Source organism: Lampetra planeri, chromosome 43 (assembly GCF_965212315.1).
Source record: "Lampetra planeri chromosome 43, kcLamPlan1.2.h2, whole genome shotgun sequence".
Taxonomy (NCBI): Eukaryota; Metazoa; Chordata; class Hyperoartia; order Petromyzontiformes; family Petromyzontidae; genus Lampetra; species Lampetra planeri.
In genome coordinates this window covers 412,543-439,199 of record NC_136149.1, presented here as the reverse complement: position 1 = coordinate 439,199, position 26,657 = coordinate 412,543, and the positions used below count along the sequence as shown (strand labels likewise).

The 26,657-nt window shown below is 50.5% G+C and overlaps 1 protein-coding gene across 1 annotated transcript in view; it reads right to left on the bottom strand.

Moving 5' to 3' along the window:
* Positions 1-26,657, bottom strand: part of LOC144732536 (mitogen-activated protein kinase kinase kinase kinase 4-like) — a 110,145-nt gene that overhangs the window by 15,821 nt on the left and 67,667 nt on the right. The window contains exons 7-24 of the mRNA XM_078613946.1: positions 25,162-25,292; positions 23,979-24,033; positions 21,041-21,119; positions 20,033-20,208; positions 19,013-19,085; positions 18,520-18,739; positions 17,483-17,656; positions 16,736-16,822; positions 13,232-13,489; positions 12,790-12,825; positions 9,217-9,369; positions 8,352-8,612; positions 7,807-7,904; positions 6,614-6,813; positions 5,947-6,041; positions 2,093-2,268; positions 969-1,068; positions 183-353 (exon numbers count right to left, since the gene is read on the bottom strand). Coding sequence (XP_078470072.1) covers positions 183-353; positions 969-1,068; positions 2,093-2,268; positions 5,947-6,041; positions 6,614-6,813; positions 7,807-7,904; positions 8,352-8,612; positions 9,217-9,369; positions 12,790-12,825; positions 13,232-13,489; positions 16,736-16,822; positions 17,483-17,656; positions 18,520-18,739; positions 19,013-19,085; positions 20,033-20,208; positions 21,041-21,119; positions 23,979-24,033; positions 25,162-25,292 — 2,543 coding nt within the window. The remainder of the gene's footprint in view (positions 1-182; positions 354-968; positions 1,069-2,092; positions 2,269-5,946; positions 6,042-6,613; positions 6,814-7,806; positions 7,905-8,351; positions 8,613-9,216; positions 9,370-12,789; positions 12,826-13,231; positions 13,490-16,735; positions 16,823-17,482; positions 17,657-18,519; positions 18,740-19,012; positions 19,086-20,032; positions 20,209-21,040; positions 21,120-23,978; positions 24,034-25,161; positions 25,293-26,657) is intronic.

Genomic DNA, 26,657 nt, shown 5'->3' with positions numbered 1-26,657 from the left:
TAAATTAGCATTAAGAGCACAGACGAAAGTAAAAAAGCAACGAAATGAAAGAAAAAACAAAAAGTACGAGACAGGCAGAGCGAGTAGCGGCGCGCCAAACGGCGGGGGGTTGGGGGGGGGGAGCAAGCGACCCGCCTCGTCCAGCGCGGGAGCCACGTGGCCGCGAGCGAGCGCACAGCTACCTCTTCCTCCTCCTCCTCCGAGCCGGGGGGGTAGGGCACGGCCTTGAACGCCGCCGAGTGGGGGCCGTGGGGGCCCTGAGCGCTGGGGTTCTGCGGGAGGAGGTCCGGCAGGGCCCCGCTGCGGCCGGCCATGCCGTTGCTGTCGGCGTGCACCACGCGCTTCTTCTCGTTCTGTCGCAAGGACACGAGGGTGAGCACACAGCGAGACCTGCACATGGTACGACGCGTGTGCACCTGCGTTCGGGTGTCTGCGTGGGGAGCGGGAGCGTAGCGGTTAGCACGCCAAGTGTGTGTGTGTACATGTGTCTGCACGGGGAGCGAAAGCCAAGCTGGGGATCCCGAAAGCCAAGCTGGATTGATGATGGATAGCGGTCAGATGGGCACACACCATGCATAACAGGTGTTATAGACTGTAGGGCTATGCTGCGGGCGGCAGAGGGCAGCGCAGCATAGTTGTGTAATCTGCACTCACAAGCGCACTCACAAGCGCGCTGCGACGTTATAATGCTTCCCGAGGATTAATGCACTCAAACCGAGCTCGATTCCTGGCCGTAGCTAAAACGAACGCCGTCTGACCCAGTCTCGGATATCCCCCCCAACACCTTCAATCAACCCGCACCTGGCAAGCGCGGTGAAATACGGTCAAACATCTCCCAGTACTCGCACGGCATGGGGTGGGGGGGGGGCTTCTTTCAGCGAACAGTGCGCACGGCACCGATCGCGAGCAACGCGGCGGTCGCGAGAGAGAGGGGGGGTAGAGAGCTCCGTAGCAACGGCGGGAGCCACCTCGTGAACGATCAGAGTGCCGTCGCCGGAGGGGTCCTGCGAGGAGGGGAGCCCCGTGTCGTCGTGCACCACCAAGGTGTCCGTGTCGTTCGCGGGGCGCCTGCGGACAACGCGGCGGTGTGGGGGGGGGCACCGGGGGTCATTTTGTTCAGTGCATTTGTGACGTCAAGACAAAGTGAGTTTTTAGTTTAGGTACCGGAGGCCATTTATGAGTGGACAACAAGCAAACGCGATGACAGCCACCATGACCCAAAACATCACCGACGATGACGAGGGGAGACGAACGAGTCCGAAGGAAGACGCAGAGCACCATCATTTTGTCAAGCACCGCATCAAGACCCAAAACGGTAATTGGCTATACATGTTATTAACATGTTATTAACAGGTTAGCCAATCGGTTTGGGTAAAAATTGCACGCACCCTCAATAATAATTAACATCCAACCGTGGACTAAATGATGGACTGCTTTAGTTGAATAGTCTAAGAGAATAACTAAAGAAATCCACAAAGACAGCTTTGTTGATGTCGACTTGACCTATGACCGATGAAATTAACACCGCGGGGCACAGCGGGCCCGTGGACATCAATCGTGTCGCGTGGTCGTCATGCATCCCCAGTGTCGGGATTAAATGCCCCCCCCCCCAGGAAAATGCCATTTAATTTACTGTACTTTCCTTAATTAAACATGTCCTTAAATGTGACTGAAATTCTCTTTATTTAGTGTATTGTGTTCATTGGTTAACTTTAGTGAACATAATTTCTTAGGTTCACTCGCAACCTTGGTCCCCCAAATCCTATTCTCACCACAAGGTCATCAGTTTACCAACCGCGAATTTACCAACTGTGGGGGATTTCAAGAACCTACCCTCGTCGTTGGCAAGGGATTACTACTGTATTTGGCTGCTATCAATTTCCACGTGAGAAGCCACTTCCTTGAGCTATCGTTTGAGGTCAGGTGGTTTCTGAAAAAGAGCCACACAGCTCAGTGGGCTCGACCTGGTGAAATAAAAGACAGCTTAATGTAGTTTCACTTTTTAAGTTTAGCAATTCCACTGCCTGCACGCCGCTCCGATCGACCTCGCCACCGCCCGGCCCCACCGATGGCTCACGCGGCGGGGGCGTACATTTGTCTCGACATGCCGTGCACCGGGATGGTGCCATCGCGCCGCCGGCCCTCCGCCTCCTCCTCCGCGTCCTCCTCCTCCTCCTCGTCGTCCTCCTGGTCCGAGTCGGCGGACTCGTCGCTCGACGAGGAGTACTCCGTCGACTTCTGCGCCACCCGCCCGGTGTCCGACAGGACCTGCGGGCGGCAGGGGGTGGCAGCAATCGTCACGTGCGGTCGGGTTCGTGGCGATAGAGCGGGGTGGCAACGGTGACCAGCACGGGGGCCCGAATTGGCGCAGGGCTCGGGTTGCCGCGATGTGCCGATACTACGATATATCGCGAGATGCAAGGTTTGCGATAATCGTATCGTGACAAATGATTTTTGGGAACTCTACACAGTGCAAAAGCTACAGGTGGTGTAACACAGCGAAGCATGGGCAGTAGAGTTTAGAGTCGGTAGATTCATAATGTATTCATCTAACAACCAGAATCTTGGTTGGTGTGTACATTTTCCATTTTTTTTCTAAGGCTTTTTTTTTATTATCTATTGAGTCCCAGGCCCTGTCCTTTTAAAACAATGATTCAGTTGCATGCATGATTTTAATTCTATTTTCTTTGTCTTTTTCCCCAAATGTTACCCCAACTGTGCTATCGGCATCATGCCGCGTCACAAGACAAAGAATCCATTCGCAACTCTCCTTAGAGAAGTGTAACACCTCATTCTGTTCCATTCGCGGCATGCACTGACACTTGCGTCTTTTGTATCGTGACCTATGTAACGACGTTTGTGGAACTAAGATCTGTACCCGTCGCAGGACGCCCATGAAATAGCGCCGAGCATCTCATTGGGCCCTTCCTGCTGAAATAAGTACAATCCATCAAGATAGAGAATGGGCCGTAACTACATTGTAATCCTTGGTCATGCGACAGTCAAACTAATATTATTTTTTTTATTCTCAGAGCTGGAATTTGGTCACGTTAAGTGCGGTACTGATGCGCTTTTTTCCGTAGTCATTGGTGATTGGGCTGAGACCATAGACTCACTGTACTTGAACACCCAGTTTCAGCATGGGGTGCTACCTAGATTCAAAACTCGTGTCAGCTTCTGATATTCGGAAGCCACTGGAGCTGTGCACTTTCAAATCTAACTTGAAAACTAATTTCTTTCGACCTGCTTTGTGCTTAGTTTGTTGTCCTTCCCCCGCACCTCCTATCAGCACGGTTGGCTACATATCGTGCAAAAGAAGTTCAACATACACATGTAAATCTGACCTGAGCTACCTGGCTACCTCAACGTTTAAGGATTATAAATTTGTGGAGTAATCAGTTGCTTGTGGCTCCCTGCACATCTGCGCAATGATGTCACGGCAATGCCACAGCGATGGGTTCTTGCGTCGTGCCGACGTCATGCCACCTCAGCTCCCACCAAGCAAGGTGGGGGTGGGACACTATTAAGGATGTGCGAACTGCGAGGGTATCACTACAGCTATGTTGTGCTTCAGCCGAGCTGACCTTGTGAAATTACAAATCATGGACTCCTTTTATGATTCAATTAACTCGTAAAAAAACCAACAACCGACGCAACAATAGCAATTGGTTACAAATCACAGCACGTGCATACTATAAATTGATCAGGCAAATACATAATTTTAACCTGCATTCTTTTACTTTAGTTTTAGCGCGTGCAAACGACTCCATTGGAGTCGTTGCGTGAAGCGTGCACGGTGGAACTTCACTGCGGTGCTCCAGCCCAGCGTTTTTACATACTCCGGACCACGCAAGCCCCATGGTTCCACATTTTTGTGAATAGCAATATTTTCTATTCATGTTGCAAAGTTAGTTTCACTGCACATTGCATGCAGCATTGAGAGGAAGCTTTACCGTGGGGGGAGGGGGGTGCAAAGACTGGAGTTGAGAAACTCTAATTTAGCAAATGAGCTTCTTAACTCCAGCATCCAGGGCCAAAATCCAGGGCCTTTGACGATCACCGTTTTTTCCCCAGTCCAAGTGCCTGCCAGTCTTTCAACGAGGCATTAGCACCCAATGTGAAAACTAGCTTTGATAGGCCACCGTCAACGCGCTCCGTTCACTACTGCTTCTGCGGTGCCGAGGTGGGGGGTGGGGGGCACCCTCTCGAATCTGACAGTGAGGAAAGGAGCTTGCTGACATGGCCACCTCAAGGTAACCAGGTGGGCACAGGACGAGCTGGGACTGGGAGGACATCCTGGGCACAGGAGTTTGCGGCATCGGAGCTCGTGCTGAATTGACAAAACGGTGCCATCCTTCAATGCTGTGCAAGGTGCAGTTTTAGCTCATTCGTGAGTGGTAGAGGTGGTGGTAATTTCAGTGCAGGCGAAAAGCACGACCCAAACAGTGACTGTGCAAGCATTTGACTTCAACACTTTCTGCAGGCCGGTTGCCTGGTGTAGGAAACCACATTCTGGCTTTGCCAGCACAAAAGCGACTCCCTCTTACCAACGTGGGAATGGGGTGACCCGTTTCATTCAAAGATCTATTATTTTCAATCTGTTATCGTCTCATTTTTCTGGCCTCGTTCACTCCACCGGTGTAAATCTAATGTTCAAATTAACTGCAAATCATCCGATTCACAACCGCACACGAGTTGACACGTGTATCGGGAACACACAAATCTATTCTAAATCAAGACATAAGTCATTGAATGCCTAAAAAACTACACACTATATTTACAGTCATTGTATGCTGATCGTGCATAATAAGTCGATACATATACAGGTTATATATGCATCTTGAAAACACGCTGCATATACACAAACACATCAGCGGAGAAGTCACATTCCATTTACCATCAGATGACTCTTGAAGATGTCTCACTATCCTTTTCGCTGGTTAATCACGATTTTTAAAGAAGCAAAACCATTTACTCATTTAGATACGGCCAAATTGAGGTTTTTTTGGGGGGGGGGGGATTTGAAATGTGACCGCTGACACGCTTCAGACGGTCAGACCGAAAATAAAACTGGAATGACGCAAGCAGCGGCCTGCGATGGAAGCAGGCGCAAGAGAGGGTCGCAGCAGCAGCGGGTAGGGCGCTTACCACCATCATCTCACCCTACGCGTGTGCCCGTGGCGCCGTCAGGAGGAGAGCAATAACACAGCCGCTGTTACCGCCTCCGTGCCGACGCAAATAGACAGCAGCGTGGTGTAAAATCGCGACCGCGGCAACAACAACAATAATCCTCCGAACGCAATCGCGGCGTGCGTCTTAAAAAGGTGTGCAAACCAAGTGCGGGAAACGTGATAGAACTGACCTCGGAGATAGCTTTTGTATAGCTCTTATGGTTAAGCGTGGAGTCGGGAAAAGTGAGAGAAATCGTTTAAAAAAACGGATACAAAAACGAGGCAAAAAAATATCGACGCTCTACAGCGACGCAAACCGTTGAGACAAGTTGCGTTCCGTTTAGCGATCACCCGTGAAAGCTGGCATGGCGCACAGGGGGATAAGTGTGGGCAATGTCAAGTCAAGCTAACGTGTACTCGTGTTTACATTGCACAAAGCACTCATTTTAAAACTGAGTCGACCTAGGTCAGAGTGCAGAATCAGAATATTGTATTTATCCTGGAGAAATCAGATGACCAACGAAGCTTTTTTCACAGCTCTCCAGCAGGGGCAGGTCAGAAAGTTACAACAAACAATGCAAACTATAGGAAAGTTAAGCAGATCACTAAAAAATTTACTAAAACTAAACTTGTATTTTACTTGGTAAAGCCCACTGAGCTATTAAGTTAAGATTACAGCACTCTTCTTTACAATGCATACAGGATAGAATGATGATAGAGGAGCAAAGTATTCTTATTAGTACGACAACTGGCGGTGCTGTCGGTGCAGGTTTACCGGTGGTCTCATCGGTCGCGTAAACTCGGGTCGCTCCACTTGCGTAACCGGTAACGGTTCAGGGTTGCTCGACGCTTCAACCTGAAGGGTGGCACCTGCAAAGTGTAGCGAGAATGTCATTAAAGACCGCAAAATAATGAACATCACAGAGCTTGCCTTCTTTCTTACAACGTTTTGTCAATCCACTGCTGGACTCCACCTCTCTGAGGGGTTGGTGAAGGGTCAGTTCGGATGAAAATGGTCACCGACGTCATAAGCGTCATTAACCACTGCGGCACCACTCCACAGAGCTGGCATCATCCTCAATAATAACAAGAACATATTTGCGTTGTTTACCCAGAATATGCTCGACAAGCACCTGTTGCAAAAACCACATTGATCAGTGGAGGCAAGCGAGGTCAAAATAACCTCCATGACCAACGTGGTGTGGGAAGGCCATCATCACCCAACAGCGGATTAAGGAGGACTGCAAATTAAAGAATCCATTGAGACAAAACGTCTCCTTCAAGGGCAACTCCGAGGACCCAGCTGCACAGCATGAATCAGATGCGCGTGTGGATTCATTAGTCCACACACGCATCAGCTATCACACACAGCCAGGGAAGATTGGTGCCAGGAGGTGAGAGTATGGGGTTGGGGGAGGGGCGGTAGTCGTTGGGGCAATGACCTCTGCTCTGGTTGCGCTCACGAGACCCGGGCTGCGAGCCGGGCTGAGACCCGGGCTGCGACCCCGGTCGGGATCCCGGCGTGCTGGATCCGGAGTGCGATCCGGATCCGGAGCTGGACGAGCCACCGCTGCTGAACTTGCGCGGCGGCTGCTGGTGCTGCACGATCCCTGCCGCTCTCGCCTCCAAGGCACTGCCGGCACTGAAACGAAACAGTTGGCGGGAATTGAAATTAAAACGCGCAGGAGGCGCAGTTCTAAGCACACGCGTAACAGATTCGCACACGCGCAGTGGCATAGCGTAGTTGGCACACATACGTACGTGTGCGCGTGGCTTAGATGGGTGCAGTAATGATTAACTTGGAAACAGAGGTGATCAAGTTCGGAGAGGTCTTTGGTAGGTATACAATCATTTGCCTCCCAGCAATTGAATGAACCATTACAATTCTATGGAATACATTTTTTATTACAAACTGTGAATGAAGTACATCGAATGGCTGCAGAGGTCACGTGAAACTATTATATACCAACTAAAAAATCGATTCCCAAGAGGCGCGATTCGATGCAGTATGAACAGGTAAACTAGAGTCAATTGGCAGGTTAGCGTGATGTGGAGTAAAGTGTGCGCTACACCACCTATTGCAAAATGTCTGTCCAGCCTGAAAGAATTGGCCAAAAAATGCTCTAGAGCTACAGAGCTCCCTTCTAAGCCCTTCTGCCAGCCATGGCACCGTGATAGCAAGATGTTAACCACCTTGCCTGGTATAGATGAGGTCTTGCATTCGCTCCTGACCCTGATGCATGGCCATCTGGAGTTTACGTGTTGTCCCTGTGGTCGTGTGGCTTTTTCTCCAGGTCCTCCGGTTTTCCGCTTCACATTTAGAAATATGCGTTGGGAGTATTTGGCCGCTATAAATGCCCATGTAAGCCACTTTGTTCGGCTATCATTTGTGGCCAGGTTGCTTCTGAAAAAGAGCTATGCAGCATAGTGGGCCTTACCTGGTACGATAGTTTTAGTTTAAGTGCAGGGCTGAAAGTTTACCCTTTACCTATTTAGCCCTCAGTAAAGTCAAAGTTCTGCTCTCCTGATGTACACAAAACACACGGATGTGTACATTCTGGACTCTCCTGCCCACAAGACAAATCCTCATCCCCTCCGTGTGTTGCCGGCCTGGTGGCAAGCATGGCGGCCGCACCTGGCCTGGCGAGCGTGGCGCGGCGTGAGCCCCGGGAGGTGGCTGGGCGAGTTTCTGCGGCCCAGCTTGGGCGAGACGAGTCCGGCTCGCACCGGCACCTGTTGAGGGTCGTGTTGAAAGCCAGAAGCACGAGACGCAGGCACAAGAGACACAAGGGCCAAACGATCAAACAAAGAAAAAAATATAACACAAACGCGTCCTCGAATTAATGCGGGCACGTGAAGGGCCCCCAGAAGTCAATGTCGCAGAACTACGTTTGGTGGTCAATCCAGCAGGCCTCTTATTCACACCAATTCTCAGAATTGGAATATAGTCAATTAAAAGGAATCAATCAATTTGCGCAAAAGTAGTTTTTTGTGTGCAGTTACTGGTGACCAGACCGTGGCAATCAACTTGCTACAGTTGAGAAGCCAGTGTGAAACAATGGTTGCCAAAACTCAAGGATTTCTTCTCAGTGGCGCTGGGCACGCGGTGCCTCGGGACCTCGAGAGCCAGCTCTCGGGATGTCCCCCGCCGCCTTTTCAAAACCACAACGTCGACCTCACCTTGGCCGTCAGATCCTCCCACTCGGTTCTGCTCCGTGCCAGCAACTGTTCTGGGCCTCCGGGGCCCACGGGAGCGGCGGGATGCCGGGGGCTGGCCACGGCGGGGGCGGCGCCGTTGCCGAGTGAGGCCACGGGGGGAGCGCTCGGGGCAGCCGCGGCGGCCGGCAGGAGGTCTTGCTCAGGCACCGACTGTGAGCGTGCCATGGGGCCAGAGCCCTGCTGCCGCAGCGGCACGCGGTGCGCGACCTGCACCTGCTGGTGCTGCGTGCGCACATCGGCAAGCCCAGTCACACGCGTGTGCGCAATATTAATTCATTCGTTTGCTTTTGTATGTAGAACTCATATTTCACCGTACGTAGCCAACCATGGGAATCGGAGGTGCAGGGGTAGGACAACTACAACACAAAAAGCATTTTTTTTACCAAACCACCGACCTAGAATGTGCCTGATCCTGTCAAATCTCAGGCGTTAAGCGAGGTTGAGCCTTCATATTTTGAGTAGCTTCCAAATATATATTATATATACTGCGTTATGTTGGTTGAAATGTAATACTGTAGCACTATTGATACATTTCCAAGGTAACGTGGCAATGCAAACCTTAGCATCACCATGTGGATTACTACCAGTCGTATGACAAAATGATACGTTTTTACACATTTAAAAACTCAAAATGAATAAAACCAAGGTGAATAACAATAAAGTGTCTGGCATTGGGCATGGGTGGTGGCAAAACAGGAAGGCCCACTGAGCAATAAAGCCCTTTTTCAGAAGGGACCCGGCCACAAACGTGGTTGTATTGTTCACACGGCCCTGTCCGCCGTAACCTGTGCGGCAACCTTGGGGCAACCCCCAGCGGCAGACTTGCCTGCAACTCGGGGCCCCCCCTGTGGAAGGCGGACGGCGCTGCTGGTCCCTGTGGTGCCGCCACGGCAAACACGTCCGGCTGTGACGCTCGCTGTCCCCCGGCGGCGGCCGCCGCCACGGGCATCTTGCGGTTCTGCTTCGAGCGATCCTCCACCTGCAGAGCAGCGCACACGCGCCCGTCAGCCTCACCCGAGCGGCACGTGTATCGTAGCCGCAAGGCCCGGTGCACTGCCGCAGAAACAGCGGCTACTGGTTTCGCAATGCTTTTAAGTTGGGACTCGATAACTCGGCATGTAATGGATTCAACCCCAAGGAGATTCGAGAATTGTCACAATTCGAGGGTCACGATTAAATTCTCCCCTTTGTTCTGCCTAGTGTTGTATTGTCCATCTCAAATGTTGTCCCATACGTTTGTGTGCTTGTATTGATATATTTTTTTACTTAGCTGTGGCTAAAACCCTGTCTGCAGCTCGCTCTGAGATGCAGAGAAAACAGCGATCCTCAGAGGTTGTGGGTAGGGGAAGTACGGTGGCAGGAGGTGGCAGAGAGAGCCTTGGTGCTGGCATTATGTGCACTCGTGTCTTCCCTCATTATTCACCAGCTGGCTGTCCGCGATTTTGGCTATCCGCAATTTTGTCTATCTGCGAATCGCATCTGGGACTCGACGCGACTGCATCGCGAGAGCAAGTGATGACAGATAATTTCTCGAATCTTTAGAAGCATCTGCAGACGTTGCACACATGATATTTGTAGGCCATTGTCATTTTCCGCGGAAATTTTCTATGCACGAGCATCTCCAGAACGCATCTCTCGCGAATAACGAGGGAATAACTGCATCTGCATCACAGTCCACGACCTCAACGGGAATTGCTGCGATTAGTTAAGATGAACTAAGTGCTAATTGTTAAGAGGAGCTAAGCGACCCGTTGGTGGCAGCATGGACAATTCGATTCTCTTGTTTGTTCTAACTTTGTTGGTATTGTCCCTGTCAAATGTTTTGTTTAGTGTGTTTGTACTGCTAGACTGCTAGGCAAGCAAGGTGTTGTTTGTATTGCTCATCTCGTACGTTTGTCTTGTGTGTAATTGGAGTGTTCTCGTCTTGTTTGTCATTTCTCATTGGTAATGGAGGTGTTACTCGTTTGTTTTTAATCATTCTGTCCGTCTCATTGGCAATATCTCTCATTAAAGTAGTTTGCTCCGTCTCGTTCATTCCATTCACTCAAACGTAACGTATTCATGCAATATGCAAAACCCACAAGAGACCAATTCTGAAGAGTATGCACTGTGAGCACAAATTCGACTTGAATCGCTGGATCGTTAAATATGCCGATCGGTGGCCTCCTCCACCCACGAAGCGTTTCTCATTATCAAATGTAAAATTTTTGGATCGTATCTTACAACATGATGGCCAGTGTTTGACCCATACTTCACCATGCAGTTCAGTGTGGGTTGGTTAAAGAGAGCACATTTTATAGAGCATACCAATGTGTCGAATGAAGAAAGTTAATTGGTACGTACTGCCGGCTATGTCGTACGGGTCAAGACGCATGGACCCTGATACATTAAATGGAACGAAAGTTGAAAAGCACTAAATAATTCACAGAAAGGTGAGTGCTTAGCAATGCACCGAGAGAGAGAGTTTAAATAACACGAACAACGCACAAAATCGGAGACACCACACGGACAGTTTGGTCAATGGGATCTTGGGGGGCAGGAGGGGTCACCAGACGGGACCCCGATGGCTGAAGAACGAGACTGGTGACGGTATAGCAGCCCAAGGAGCGGTCGCCCAGGAGGACGACCGCCACCACAGGGGAACGATGAGACGAGTTCACGTGCCAGGAGAGACGGTGAGGGAGCCACGGTGGCTAGGAGATGTTAACTACCTCGCCTGGTGTACAGGAGGTCATGGGTTCGATCCCAACCCTGACGATGGCTTTTGTATATTCGGAGTTTGCGGTGTCTCTCTCCCCGTGTGTTTAGAGTATTTGCCTGCTATTAATGTACACGTGATAAGCCAATTCGTTGAGCTGTCATTTGCGATAGCCAGGTCGCTTCTGAAAAACAGCTACATTGCAGAGTGGGGCCTTATCTGGTAAAATAAAAAGTTTAGTTTTGATAGTTAGCGGCTGTAAGAGGTGGCATGGGCAGAGGGCCTTCAAAGTTGCAGCGCATAAACGATAGCCGACGATATACAACAACTTTAATTGTAAATCTTGTTAAATGCCAAATAATGAGTTACATCATCACACACAATAAAATGAGTATTGCATGCTGTATATATTTCCCTAATACGCGTAATACAAACGTATATATGTGGTGTGCATATGTACAGAAACCCACCACAGAAGACTAGAGACATAAGTAGATTTTAAGACCCTGTTGTTACTAACATGCTGTTTAAAGGAAGACATCACTGAAAACAAACAAACAGCTCTTGACAGTGTGAGTTTCTACCTAGGCTGCGTGTCCTGGGCTGACAAGCGCTCGAAGCTTCATTAGTTACAGTCAAGCGTGCCGTCACGACACTCTGACATCAATGGAACGTTATAAAAACACTTCTTCGATGCAGTGACATGACAAGGCTATTGTTGAAGTCTTTATTCTCAGTAGAGGAAGCGTAAAAACCTCGTGTCGGACAGCCCGGGACACATGCAGGCCAGCTACGCATTTGTAAGAGCCGTTTGTCTTTCGGTTGCATCTTCCTTTCAAAATCTACAGACTAAACCTACGAGCCATTCCCACCAAGACTGCAGTGCATCTCAACTCCAGCCCTCGCGATACTGAAGTAGAGATACCCTGCTCGACCGCACAGGACGCTCGTAAACCGTGACACTAGGGTAGGTTTATGGCAATCGTCGTTGGGAAGCACCGCCATACCATTTCCTATTGCGAAAAATAAAAAGAAGTTGCTGAAAACCTGAACAAATCTAACTTATGCATGCCTCCTCCCCCCAAATGGTCAGCTAGGATGATTACTTCCAATAAAACAGCAGAGGTCACATGACTACCTAAAGTTGTGTGCTCTGCAGATCAGGCACTACTGAAAACTATTTCGCAACAAATCGGGTTTTCAGTGGCGAGCGAGAACTTCTGTCAAGAATTGGCATTCAGTTTACATGAAGGCTTTCGCGACGAAGAGGATCCATAATATAGGATTTTTGGGTTCGATCGCGTAAATAATTGTCATTGCTGTACCCAGGTTGCCTAAGCTGATCTCTATGAATGCATTGGCAGTGGTGAAGAATGCAACTGCCGTAAAACTGCCCCAGTGCATCACGGGCCTTAACACACACACAAGCAAGTATACCGTTGCGCATGCTTTAACGCGCACGCACGCACAGACACACGGTGCAGACAAATTGCACGTGCGCGTCAATCGAGCCCTCCGACGTGCATGGGGGGGGGGGGTGGGGGGGGCTGTTGCATGTGACCGTTAAAGCTGCAGCAGTGCGCGTGAGGCCGTCCGTTAAGGGCGTCATGTGACTGTTGTGGCCATTAGTGCATGCCGGACAGTTAAGGGGGTTAAAGATCTGAGTGCTGCGCGTTTGCCCGTCCTTTGTTTCGGTGATACCTGACTTGGCCTTGCCTGCAGCGGCACGTCTGGACTCTGAGCGGAAACACAAATGACGACAGAGGGGCGACGGTTTAAGCAGGGGGGGTGGCGGGGAAAGGGCACGGCGGGGGGCGGGGGGGAGACGGGCACAGAAACTAGCCCACGGGTGGCGTTAAGGGCAGAGGTTTCCAAATTAGCCGTGTCGCAACACATCGATTCTTACGCTCGCGACGCACGAATCGCAATGTGAGAATCGATTAATTATGACATGCCAATTTTGCTCGGTTGTACTTGGGTTAATAGAGCAGACAACATAGTACCAATCGGACGTAAACAAAAAATAATTATTGAACCGAATTGTGACGCGGAAACAGGATAATTCATTCAAAATCTCTGGGGGGGGGAAGGGCACAAGTGAAATGTGACATGCACAGTGTAACCGCGCTTGCGCTCTGCCAACCTGCTTGGCCCATGCCGGCTTGTCAGGGCAGCTCTTCCCCTCCAGGTAGTGGTACTGCACCGCCGCCGCCGCTTGCTGCCTCTGCCTGTCGGGCCCGGGGGCAGCGGCAACGCGCTGCTGCTGCTCTGCTTGCTGCTGCTTCTGCAGGGACAGTAGATAGCGCTGTTCCTGTTTGAGTTGCTGCTGCAGCAACTGGGCCTGGCGCTCCTCCTGCTCAAGCTCGGGGGGCTCGTCCGTCTGCTTGCGCTTGTGCTCCCGCTGCCGGTGCAGCCAAGACAAACACAGAGGGGGCGGGGGACAAACAGCCCTCGGCGCCGTTACTCGGTGGAAGCGGCCGGCGTAAGGCTCGCCGTTGGAAAGCGCAAGCGAGCGGCGATTGCTATCGGGGGCAAGAAGTGGCTCACAGCTGCCACCTCTCAAAAACAACCGCAGGGTTGGTGCCCTGGTGAACAGGTCGCGTGGCCGGTGACAAGATTCCAGTTGCCTCCTGTCTGTCCAGCCATAGTCACTTCTGCACGAAAGGGAGGTATTGTACCTCGGTAAGAAACGTTTTGGGAGTCGTTGCCAGTATCCACAGATGTCTTCTTAACCGTTACGTTAGAACGATCCTGCAGGATCAGAATGCAGAGAAAGCTTGTGGAGAGTGCCCGCACTAAGTCCCTGCACCAAGTACCCGTGGCCTGACACCTGACTCACCCCGCCCACTACCCACAATCCCTCAGTACTTTCTAGCACAGCCAGATCACAATGGTAATGCAAGTTTTCAACAGAACCAGACCTCTCTATGAAGCACGAAATATTTAAGTGGAGAGAGGGAGGGAGGTGAAAAAGGGAGACTGGTACCTGGGAACAGGCCTGAAAGGAGAAGTAACTCGACACAGACAACTGCCTGGTGCGATTGCAAGAAGCAGAGAAGCACAAAAACACCTTGGCACAACGAGCACGGTGGTGTCACCTCAGACGAGTGCGGCAGAAAGACCCCGGCTATACAACAACCAGACGTGCGCATGCTCGAGGGCGTGACATTGAGGCGACCTGTTCATGCGGTTGATCCATCTGGATGGCTCGGCCCATTTGCTCGTGATCCAACTAAGGAATGACTCCAGGAGGGGCAGTGAGGAGTACTGGAGAGGGACCTGTCCCTTTAGTGGTGAAGGTCGCTCTATGGAACCACCAGTGGCTCCCGCTCTGGGAACGCGAGCCAGGGGTAGAATGTCCCGGGGGAAGCTCCCAGCATCTTGCTCGGACTTCTCCCGAGGACACCTCCGAGCCCAGGGGACGAATCAAGACGACGAACCCCAAGGTCGTGCCCTGCATCTCTTGCGACCCGGGCACGCAAACCTGGTGCAGCTCCTACTGTACACAGCCCGGTCCATCAACGCGCGAAGCTGCACCCCGCCGAACCGTGTCCAATGGCCGCGGGTCACCGCGCTCGTCACGGACGACGAACCCTCGGGAGGTGGAAACTTCAAGTAGCGCGGGCGCTTGGCCGTTCCCGTTGGGAGACTTCTCCTGCGCTTGCGAGCGCCGTGATGGACAAGGCAGACCCGGGAAGGCGACTTCGGGAGGCGCGCACGTGGAGGAGTGGATGGCACGGCCCCAAGGGCACCGGCGTCTCATGGGGGAGCGTCAGCACGGTTGCGGGAGGAGATCGGCTGGTGAGGTGGGAAGGCCCCGTCATCATCGCTGCGAGGAGCTCGCGAACTGCACGGTGTTCCGGTGACAGACTGCATGCGCCCGAACGCACTCCCGTCGGCGTTGGGGTGGTGGCTGGGCGAGCAACAGCAGGCGCTCTTCTGGTACGGGCTGGTCCGTGTGGCCGCATCTCTGACTGCGGCCGGGCGAGGCTGGCGTTACCAACATTCGAAACTGCGGGCCGCACGACGAGAGGATACATCCGCTCCGAATTCCGCGTGCTTACAAGCGGACGGAGCGGCAGTGTCCTCTCGCTGCTGCTAAGACTACAGCCACAACCCCGCCGGCCACAAGTTCGCGGACTGGCAGACGTTGCCTGCCGTACTGCGGGAGGGCGCCAGGACCCGGGTCTTGCGCTTTCCACGGGCTCTTCCAAGACGGGCCGTGTCTTGCCGCCGGTCACTTCTGCGCCTCTAACGATGGCGGAGGTGAGCGTAGTCTGGTTCAAAATGAGGACAAGCGTCCATTTCGTGGCCGGTCCCCAGGCAGTTACGGCAGCGAATGGGTGTCTCACCTCTGCAGGTCGGTGCCACAAGAGCAGCGGCGCCTGCGTGCACACTTGGGCCCCATCGCCGCTGTTATTTATTTAGTAAAGGATGCCGCATGTTCATGGTGCTGGTTGACGTTGCGTTCAAGTGGAGTGCATCGTGAACACCACCCGATAAGAAAGGTGGTGCCATTTTTTAAATGAGGTTAAATGTGTATTTTATAATCTCGTTATATATTTTGAAGTGTACACATTTACTCTCGTGTATCCTGAATGGGTATGATGTAATTCCATGTTTGCTTGTGAAGGGTGCCGTATTCAGTAAAGTTGATTAAGAAGAAAAATAAAAAAAATGGCCATGAAAGAGAGGGAAAGGAGAGATCAAGGTTACCATACAACTCCAGATGAATGTTTGTCAACAACATTCTGCAACTTTTTCCAAGTTTATAAATTTAATTTGCCTGAGCTGCGATGGTGGCTCAAGCCTCTGCTGCACCACGCTCGATGCAGAGATGACCGCCGAGGGATTGTGGGTAGTGGGCGGGGTGAAGTTAGGCGGCTGGCGCAGACATTTAGTGCCCACTCCCTAAAGACTTCTCTCCATCACACGTTCGTGTAACTTTCTGACCTGCCCCTACTAGACATCTGTGAAAAAGAGCTTCATAGTTCATCGTATTCCTCTGGTATACATAAAAGAGTAGGATTCTTTTTCGAATTCTGACTCTGCTTGATAAACGCTAACGGAGCGGTTAAGAGGACATCCGTGGATGCTGGCAACGACGACCAAAAACAAAGATGGGTCCCCATGCTCTTTTGCTTATTGACATTTCCACCCCCTGCGATGATTTACGCTCACACACCAAGAGAATGGTGGTGGGGGGGAAATGCCAATATCACAAACATGCGCCCCAAGGCTGGGTTTGTAAGGGCAAGTTAATATCAGACGTTTATAATTGTGAATAAAAGAAAACCATACAAGCGAGCTAATGGGCAGGCGAGGTGTGGAGAAGAATGGAAAGTTAATTGGAGTTACATGGAAACAAGGAGCAACGTATATGCTTTAAAAATGCCAATAAAATATTTTTTTTTACGATTCAGAGCTTGCCAATTGCAAATGGTCACAAAAAAGGAGAAAATAAAGGAGCTTTCTGAACAGCACTTGGGTATTGTGATGCTGCCATAAACATAATTTTGCACACAGCACTTGGCCATTTCAACAAAAAATATTTTATGGACTTTTTGTTTGCGGAAGTCAGGAAGAAATTGAAGGAAAGCAGTGAAGTGGTAAGTAGGAGGCGCTGGATAGATCCGACCACCGTTACCAAAAGCAAAGCCTGTTCCTGGAGCAGCTGCTGCTGTAGCATCTCTAACTGCCTGTGCTCCTCCTCTAACTGCTGTCGGATGTGATCCTGAGGGTCGACACAGAGGCGATCACAGCAGCGACACACGGTCAACGGCTCACTCACTCGCCGACTCACTCGATTCAACGCTACAGGCCTCACAGCCCACCTGAGATCACTTCACTTTACACACGTTTTCATTTTTTTTTTTAAATACCGAGGATGACCGCAGTGGCTAGGAGATGTTATCTGCCTCGTCTGGTATGCAGGAGGTCGTGGGTTTGATTCCGACCCTGAAGCCTGGAAATTTGGAGTTTGCATGTTCTCTCACCCCGTAGTCACTGGATTTTTCTCCGGGTCCTCCGGTTTTTCCCTCCACATTTAGAAACATGCATTTAGAGTATTTGGCTGCTATAAATTTCCACGTGATAAGCCACTTTGTGTTGAGCTATCATTTGTGATAGCCAGGTCGCTTCTGAAAAAGAGCTATAAAAGCTCAGGGGGCCTCACCTGGTAAAATAAAACATTGATTTACTTTTTAATTTTAAATAGTTACAATGCTGCTCGGTTTAATATCATCATTATTCGTAGGCCATGTTCAAGACAAGTGTACACACAAACCCACCCACATTCACAAATACTAAAGATCCTCTGGGAAACGACAAACAAGGGAGCCTTCCGAGGTGGCTCGCCCTTCGAGACTCGCGCACATGGCCAAGGGGTGGGCACCTGCTGCTCGCGCTCCGCCTGCCGCCGCCGCTCCTCCTCCGCATCCGCGCGCAACCGCTGCTGCTGCTGCTCCTGCTGCTGCTGCTGCTGGCCGTGTTCCAAACCCGGTTCCGGGTTCCGTCTCCGCAGCTCCTTCTCCTGCAGCCGGGACTGCTCGCGTGACCGCTTCTGCTTCTGCGAGGGACACGGCGTCGGCGGCAGCGGCGTGATCAGCGGAGCGGTCAAGCTGGGGCACATTGCCGAAGTAATTTAAAAATGATAATCGGCCACTTGCTCAGCCGATGCTAGGACCCCGTCTCCATCATGGAGCAGTGGTTGGCATTGGCTTTGTATATGGCGAGCTGCTGATCAGATCAACGCTCCTCACACGCACGCTTTCGAGTGGGAGGGTCTTCTTGTTAAACTTTTTTTTTATCTCGGTCATTACCGATATCTTACCAAGCAATTCTACTCTGGAGGACAGAGTCTTAAACGGTAGACGAGGCCTACTAATAGAGGCAGATTTTGCACCTCGACTAGTTTTGCCTACCGAGTTGACTGCCTCCGACCTGGCCAAACGTACGTGAACCAGTGGGGGTCAGGGGTCATGGATTGTATTTTTTTGTAAACACCGACATCCTGAACTATCGCTCTAGATAAAAACATGACCTGGACGCCAATATTGACATCTTATAGTCACTGTCGCACACCTCGAGCGAGATACAATGTAACAATTTCCTTTTTCTACTTTTATTTTACCAGGCAAGGTCCACTGAGCTAAACAGCTATTTTTCAGAAGCGACCTGGCCACAAATGAAAGCTGAAAATAGTGGCTTATTATGATGGAATTTATAGCAGGAAAATTATCTAAACGTGTGACATTGATTCTAAATGTGGAGGGAAAAACCGGTGGAACCGGAGAAAAATCCACGCGACTACGGGGAGAAGAGACACGCAAACTCCAAACATACAGCAGGCGTCAGGGTCGGGATCGAACCCACAACCTCCTGCATTCCCAGGCGAGGAAAGTCAACATCTTCGAGCCACCGCGACCTCACCTCCTCCATCTGCCGCCGCTGCTGCCGCTGGTACTCGATGCGCTTCTGGCGCTCGGCCAGCAGGTGCTGCTTGCGGCCGTCGTTCTCGCTTTGCTGCTGCCGCGCCAGCATCTCCAGCTGCCGGCGCTGCACCTCGGCTGCCTCTCGCCCGTCGCCGCGCTGCTGCAGGCGCAGGAAGTCGCGCCGCAGCGTCGACTCGCCGGCGACGTTCACGATCGAGCTGGCACAATGCATGCAATGACAGTTAACGAGCACACGTTCACTAAACACATTTCTGCTGTGCAGATCTTTTTCAGAGGAGACCTGGCAATCACAAATGATAGCTCAACGAAGTGGCTAATCACGTGGACATTTATAGCAGCCAAATACTCGAAACCCACGATTTTAAATGTGGAGGGAAAAAACGGAAGATTCGAAAAAAAATCAACGTGACCACGGGGAGGGGGACACGCAAACTCCGAATACCCAGCAGCAGGCGCCGGGGACCGCTCACCTCGGCTCTCCTTCCTGATTCTGCGCCTCCTCGTCCTCCTCCTCGCTCCCACTGTACTCGAACTCCGTCTCGTCTGTCGAGACACCACGACAACAAAAAAGCAGAGACGTGCACTCAATTATTGTTTTGGTCATGCCAGTCTGGAGTTGAAGTTACATGGCTGAGAACACAAAACATTCACGATAACAATTTTGTGGTATATAGCGGCACGTGTTTTTATAAACGCAAGGGTAAAGGGTATAAGTCTTCATCAACCTAAATGTCTCACAGTTAAGAAGGGTATATTGGCTGGCCATCGAACAAAGACTGTCACTGCATTGCGCACTTTCGGATGCGCTTCTGTGACTGTCTGGAACGCTCTTCCATCCAATATTAGGAAGCCACTACTAGAGCTATGCACTTTTACATCACCTAGATTGAAAACTAATTTCTTTCGAACTGCTTTGTGTTTAGTTTGTTGTCCTTCCCTCGCACCTCCAATTAGCATGCATGGTTGGCTACGTACGGTGCGAAATACGTTCAACGTACAGAAGTACATATGCTATACAATAGAGAATCCATTCGTATCTCCCGCAGAGCAGTGCCAACCCTTCGTGTGAGAGAACAACCCACGGAAGCGGATGCCAGTTTCCTAAGAGACCTCATCAAGCGACCTCTGGTCTACACAATAGGGGGGCAGCACTTTCCCGTCCATTCCACCAAATGACAATAATGTTCGCCACTTTATAGCTAAACCCACATTTACATTTTTGGAGCTGGAATTTATTCCAAACGCACCCAAATTATTCGTGCTGGAATTCATCCAAATCAACTGGTGGTTTATTTGTGAAGTTAGCGGTGGCCAGGCTGAGATCATCTACACAGAGTATCCGGTTCAATCACAGGCGGCTGCTGCCTGTATTAAAATACAGGATCTCAACCCCCAGGATTCCAGCTCGGCGCTTTGACCTCCGAGCTACCAGTCGCGTGCATCTGCAGGCGTTGCTTTGTGCGACTGGCTCACGCCGCCGTGGGACGCACCTTTCTCCCCGCGCTTCTTGCGCGTGCGGTCGATGTGGTCCTTGAGCTGGATGCGGACCTGCCGCTCGTTGGGCTGCTCGCGGATGAAGGGGTGCTTCAGCAGCTGCTCGGTCGGCAGGCGCTGCAGGTAGTTCTTCACCAGGCAGCTCTCCGCGAAACTCAAGAAGCGCTTGGACCTGCGCGAGTCGGGGCGGAGCCCAGGTTCGGCACGAAGGACCGAGGCAGAGAAGCAACCCGAGCCAACCCAAGTTAGCTCGACAAGAACCCGAGCTAAGCCAAACAATAATGGCCTCAACCACCAACTGGACCAGACCCAATCCCAGACAATGAATGCAACACACTGCAAGGTGCAATTCAACCAGCCCAGCTCAACCAATAGCTTTAACATGCCGGCACAAATAGCGCAGCTCCACCAACAGCTACAACAAAAACAACCCAACTAGTCAAGAAACCACCCCAGCTAAATCAACTCCACCCAACCATCAGTGTCAAACCAATGTAACCTGACGAGGGGGCCACGGTAGCGAGGTGTTAACTACCTCGCCTAGTATGCAAAAGCTCGTGGGTTCAATCCAGACCCCTGACGCCTGTACATTTGGAGATTGAATGCTCTTCCGGTGGCCGCGTAGATTTTTCATGAGGTTCTCTGGGTTTTCCCTCCACATTTAGAAACATTCGTTTAGAACCTTTGGCTGCTATAAATTTCAACATAAGGCACTTCATTGGGTTATCGTTTGTCATAGCCAGGTCGCTTCTGAAAAATAGCTATATAGCTCAGTGGGCCTTGCCTGGTAAAATAAAAAAATTGATTTAATCGTTTATAGTAAAAATATTATTTTTTCTAGTTTTATAGACAAATGAAACCACTCCCCATAAAATGCCCTTAGAATTGTAAAGGGAGAACAATCGATTCCTGGCTGACGAGACATTCCGCACATTAAGGAAGCATTCGGCCACTTTGCAATCGTCAATCTTTTCTCCATCAGCGGCAGCATCGGCAGCACTCACCACTTCTTGGATTTGAGCCTGGGCGGCGGGTTCCGTGGGATCAGGAAGAGAGCCCTCATTGGGTGCATGTCGCACAAGGCTGCAGCACACAACGCACGGCGCGCACACCGATGAACCATGAGAGGCGCGCTCACCTCGCACCATTGCTGTGTGGGAGTAGGTCAGGGTGTGTGTGCAATTTTATTGAGAGACTGTGCATTGTCTTGGTGTGGTCTGGGACTGTTGTTGTATTGCTGCCTTGCTCAAGCTTGCAGTTACTACTGAAAAATCGGCAGTAATGAATGTACTTGTGTAATTTTGTACTTAGATAATTTAGCGACTGGATTACCTTCTCTATTTTGCACCATCATTTTTTGTATTGTGAACATCTGTGAAAAAGAGTTTCACAGCTCATCGGATTCCTCCAGGACAAATACAAATTCTCATTATGATGTGTGTCAAGATCTGCCTCTGTGGAGGAGGAGGCTCGTGAAGGACGCTACTGGGCAGTTTGAGGCAGTCGCCCTCCAGAGGAGTGACGCTCACAACAACGAGCCGAGCGCCACTCAGCTAAAATAGACCAAGTTGGCACAGTAAGAGGCACAGGTGGTGGTGCATCTGCCAGTCATCTCAGTCAGGAAACCCACGGCACCTGGTTCTGTCCCATCACCTCCTGCCAGCAAGTCTTAAAAACTTAATGTAGCCTCAAAGTGCACCTAGCCTGGCACAAACGCCATGGGGACGTTCCCACCAATTAGTGGTGAATGGTGGCCGTTGTTGTTGGACGTGTGTGGGTCTTTTTACTGGTTGTCTGGGTGTGTCTGTGGGTGCAGTGTCAGTTTTAGTAATTGCTCGCTTGCCCCACGGTTCAGAAGGATAAACGTGGGAATCTTTGTGCGTTGTGCAAGCCGTATCATATCCTCTTATTTTCAAGAGCAGACCACACTGTGCCTATTCTGGCCCTGTGTAGAGATTTATTCACGGTCAATAAAGATGTGCCTTCCAGAACGCTTGAAGATTTCTGCTGTGCATTACTCCACTCTATAAAACACGCACGCATAAGCGGTGTGTGGTGTATTTAACAGCTCGCCTGGCGCTGGAAACAATGACATGACACACATGGCTGATATTATCGAATTAGAGACGTCATTGTAACGAGGCCGAAAAAATACGTCGTCGGTCAAACAGCTGGGCCCTTCCAGCAGTTGACCCTGGACACAGGTCCCACGACGTCAACCCAGGTCGGCCGGTTACTTCAAGTCCGTTGGACAACATCACACGTAGCCAGGTGGCTCAAATTCATTCCAGCCACGTGGAGGTTTTTTTCTTTCTCTCGAATTACTGTTTTCTAACAAAACCCAAAGCGCAACTCTACTCGAAAAGCAATCTCAGAGGGTCGGCGGTTCCCCCCACCCCCCCAAACAAAACGCCGACACAAAGGGGGCAATTATATTATTGGTGTTTCTGGCCGAGTTTTCATCATTTAGCGTCGCTCTCTGCGCCCTTGCGTCTCGCTGCTGACCATGTCACGAGGCAGTCCACGAGAACAATGCACAATCGACTTCCATTGAAAGCTGCAGAATAAGTCCTGCAGTCACGAAAGCTTCAAATCAAGATTGAAGTCCTAAAGTATCACTAGCTTAATGCAAAACAACAAAAAACAACTATTACTGTTTAGTTGTTGCTTGGTCTGTTAATAGGTCTATTTTGTGTTTTGACAAAGTGCACTTTAGCTTGGTTACATTTGTACGAGCAATGACTACAGCTTAAACATGTGAGCGCCAGCTGTGTCTGGTTGAGTGACATCTAAATTACAGACATGTGCACGGACACGGCCACATGAAAAGAAAATCACTGGACACGTGGGAATAAAGAGCCTTCACATCGCAGCACTGACACGCACACAGTAGGACCGACGCCGTGTCGAACCGCGTGGGAAATACCAGCGACTAAAACACAAGCCTGGAACGCCAGTTGCGTCGGGTGCGTTCTTTGCGAACAGTGTGGCTGGACCAGGGCTTGAGTGAAGAGATAAACGTGCCACAGATAGCCCAGAAAAGGCACTTTCGGCACGGAATGGCACAGACTTATGGCACACTGTCGATTTATAAAACGTCTATTTGCAACCCGCATCTCAAGACGCTGTACAAAGAGAATGGACATGGCACGTTGAGGGGCTTGGGAGCACATTTAAATACGATTACTTGTTACCGAGGTGGTAGGCGGCTGCAAGGCAGAATGGGAAGCGAGACAAAGCTATGCTTAAGGTATGTGACAGGCCAGTATTATGGCCTATGAAGCCACTCGTAGAGAAGGGACAACCAGTTGTGGGCAGTGGAGAGTGTGCTGCATGAACCCGACTTGGCACAAATGGTTTATCACAGAGGTCACACCGTGACACTAAGTGCAAGAAAAGCAAGGTATCAACTTGGTCTCGGCTGTCAATTGCTCTACTCAAGGGCATCAACCTCTTCCCTTCTACTGGTGTTTGAGGTCAGAGTGCAGAGCTGGCACCTCCAAGATCCTAGGTTCGAATCTGGGTTTCAGTGCTCGGTGCATAACCAGGTTTCTAAAGTGTATGGAGGATTTGATGGTCACAACCTGGCCATAAATTACTTCACCAAATAACCATCAGGTGACAATTTGGTTCTGCACTTAGGTCCAACTGTTCAGTTTGCCTGTCATTTGATGAAAACTGCTCTTTGCTAGAGCAGACAGAAAAACGCTGCCCCCCTCATTGTCTGCAGCAGAGGTCACTTGATGGGAATTCAGAGGTAGCTCTGTTAAACACACTTCTGTGATCCGTTCCCCAAAAACAAAGGGTTGCACTGCTCTGCCAGAGATCCAATGGACACTCTCTCTTGGCAGGCATGACACCGAAAGAACATTAGGGATAAAATTGGTTGTAAATCACAACTTTTTTTTATGGGAGGTGTTCAGATGTTGGCGATTTACTCACGTGGGGCGCCTTCTGCCATCTCTATCGCGGTGACTCCGAGGGACCACAAATCGCTCTGCGGCAGAGACATCGGCACAAGGAGATTAATCGGCGATGCGAAACCGAGACACGTACACCGACACCACCGCACGCTCGTTAATTATGCGCAATGCAAACTCGGCAATCTTGTGAAAGAACATATCCGAGTGCTCCGGTTCACATGCGCCAAAAGCCGAGTGTGCTGTAGCGAACAGTATATTAAAGATGTGGAACGGACTTCCAATGAGGATCACGTCAAAGAACAGGGCATTGACAACCACCGGTCGCCAATGTAATCGATAGGCAATTCATAATATTAGATTTTAAGTATACATTAAACCATCACTGAAGACAGGCGGTCTCCAGTTTACGACGATCCACATTTACGACGCTTATTTAACGTCACCATGGATAGATTTACGATGCGGAAACTTGATTTACGACGCGTCAACCAACACGACTCAGAACACATTTGAATAGTCAGTCTGGTTTCCGACGTGACTTGGCGTGGAGCTTTTGTTATTCTCAAGTGTTGCTGAGGATGTTTACCTCTTAAACTCTGTTAGACACGGCCGATAAAAAGAAAAAACACATCGGCAAGTGATGTTTCTACTGCCTATGGGAAAACAGTGGTCCGATTTACAATGATCGGATTTATGACGGGGTTTTCAGGAACGCGTTCTAACGTCGTAAAGGTGGGGACCGCCTGTGTTAGGATTCTTTTGAAAGAAGTGTCCAACATTGGGATATTTGGCCAATTCCATCGATGAGTGTTTGGCACGGGGAAAGAAACTTGAGAAGCTGGAGAAAACCCACACTGATACAAGAGGATAACAAAGCAATGATTGGTATGTATGTAGAACTTATTTTGCAGCTTACGTAGCCAACCGTGCTAATCGGAAGTGCGGGGGAAGGACAACAAACTAAACACAAAAATAACCAGAAATCAAGAATCCATTACTGATACGCATTTGTTAAAGCAAAGGACACGGACCACTACCGAATCAGCACGTGTTAAAGCATCGGACGTTGAGTGCCATGTGTTAAGGGATAGATAGGTGTAAACACAGACCATCGATTACCCGCCCCCACCACCAGCCAGGTGAATATCCCACCACCAAACAAAACACCACGGGGGCATCGTTCAGTTGGTTGCACGACGTACTCTGTAGTCGTAGGTGGCGTCCGGGTTCTCGTCGCAGGCGATCACCTCGGGCGCCATCCAGTAGGGCGTCCCGATGAACGTGTTCCTGCGGCCGACCGTGCGGTCCAGCTGAGCGCTCACGCCAAAATCGACTGAGCGAGGAAGAGGGATACAAGGGGGGTGGCGGAGGTGGCAGCGTGGGAAGAGAGGCCGAGAGAGGGATAGAGTGGGGGTGGAGATGAAGGTGAGGGTAAAGTCAGTTTAACATGTCGTAGTAGGCTTTCGCAACCAATATTATCCATAACAGGTTTTTATTGGGTTTGATCGCATGAATGTCGTTAAACTCATCACCACCCGACACACCCAATTAGTAAGGTTTGTCACGTAAATAAAACATGGCAATTAGTTACAAGTTCAGCACACCAGTGTGTTGGAGGGTAAACCCACAACGTTTACAATTCAAGTCCTGCGACGTTTCGCCGGTAAAGTATGGGTGGAGCGCAGGCAGCGTTGGTGGTCACAGCTGTTCAGGCTCTCGGGCGAGTTAATTATCGGGGACTCTGCGACTTCTGCGTGGCGCAGACGGTATGTGTACGTATTAAAGAAGACACGACCGGCTGTGTCAGCAATCCCCTGGCAGACGCTCCCTCACTCGCTCACTCACTCATTTTCAAGTGCGGGGCTTTATTTGCTGGGATGGCAAAATGTCACATCCCTCGAGCGGCCTAAGTGCCACTCCGTGTAAAAATACAACACGGAAAAAACCAGGCCGCACAGGCCTAAACGTACGCGGTGGTGACCTTCTGAGTTTACGTCCTCGTGTGGGTGCACCCGCAGCGGAAATTGTGCACGAGTTGGTGTGCGCTCACCAACTCCTATGCCTCGCCAGCCCTGACAAGTGCTTGTTCGGCATGCAGACCGAGTAAATTGTCTTTGTTGTGCATTATTGTACGAGAAGTGGTGGTGCAGTGGTTTGCCTACGGACACCACAATTCCAGTCACATGGGTTCAATTTATAACAATGTAAAATATCAGTGGCAAGTGATCACTTTCACGCATTGTGATGCTCACGCGAGGCTTCCAAGGCCGATTCAATGACGCTGCTCATCCTAAGTTCGTGTAAGGGAACAAGTTCACATGTGCATGTCAATGGGGATGTGTGTGTGTGTGAGGAGTGGTCGTGCAGTGGTTAGCACGCTGCGCTATCAATCCAGCACGCCGGGTTAGATTCCCGCTCACGACCAACACCGGTGACGATTAACCGAATGGGTCCTGTGCCTCCACCAGGTCGACTCAGCCTCAAATGAGTACCTGGTGTGGTGTGTAAATATCGCTACTGGGGAGACAAAGGCAGCTGGGAGTAGTGTTGGCCAACCACCCTCCTCGTGCGCCGTGTTGGCCTTCATTAGGCACTCGCGAACAGCACTAGACACAACAGTCTGGTAAGTCTATATGGGGGATGTTTGTCTTTGTGTGGCAATAGCGAAATGGTGTTTGTGAACGCCCACCATTTGGTT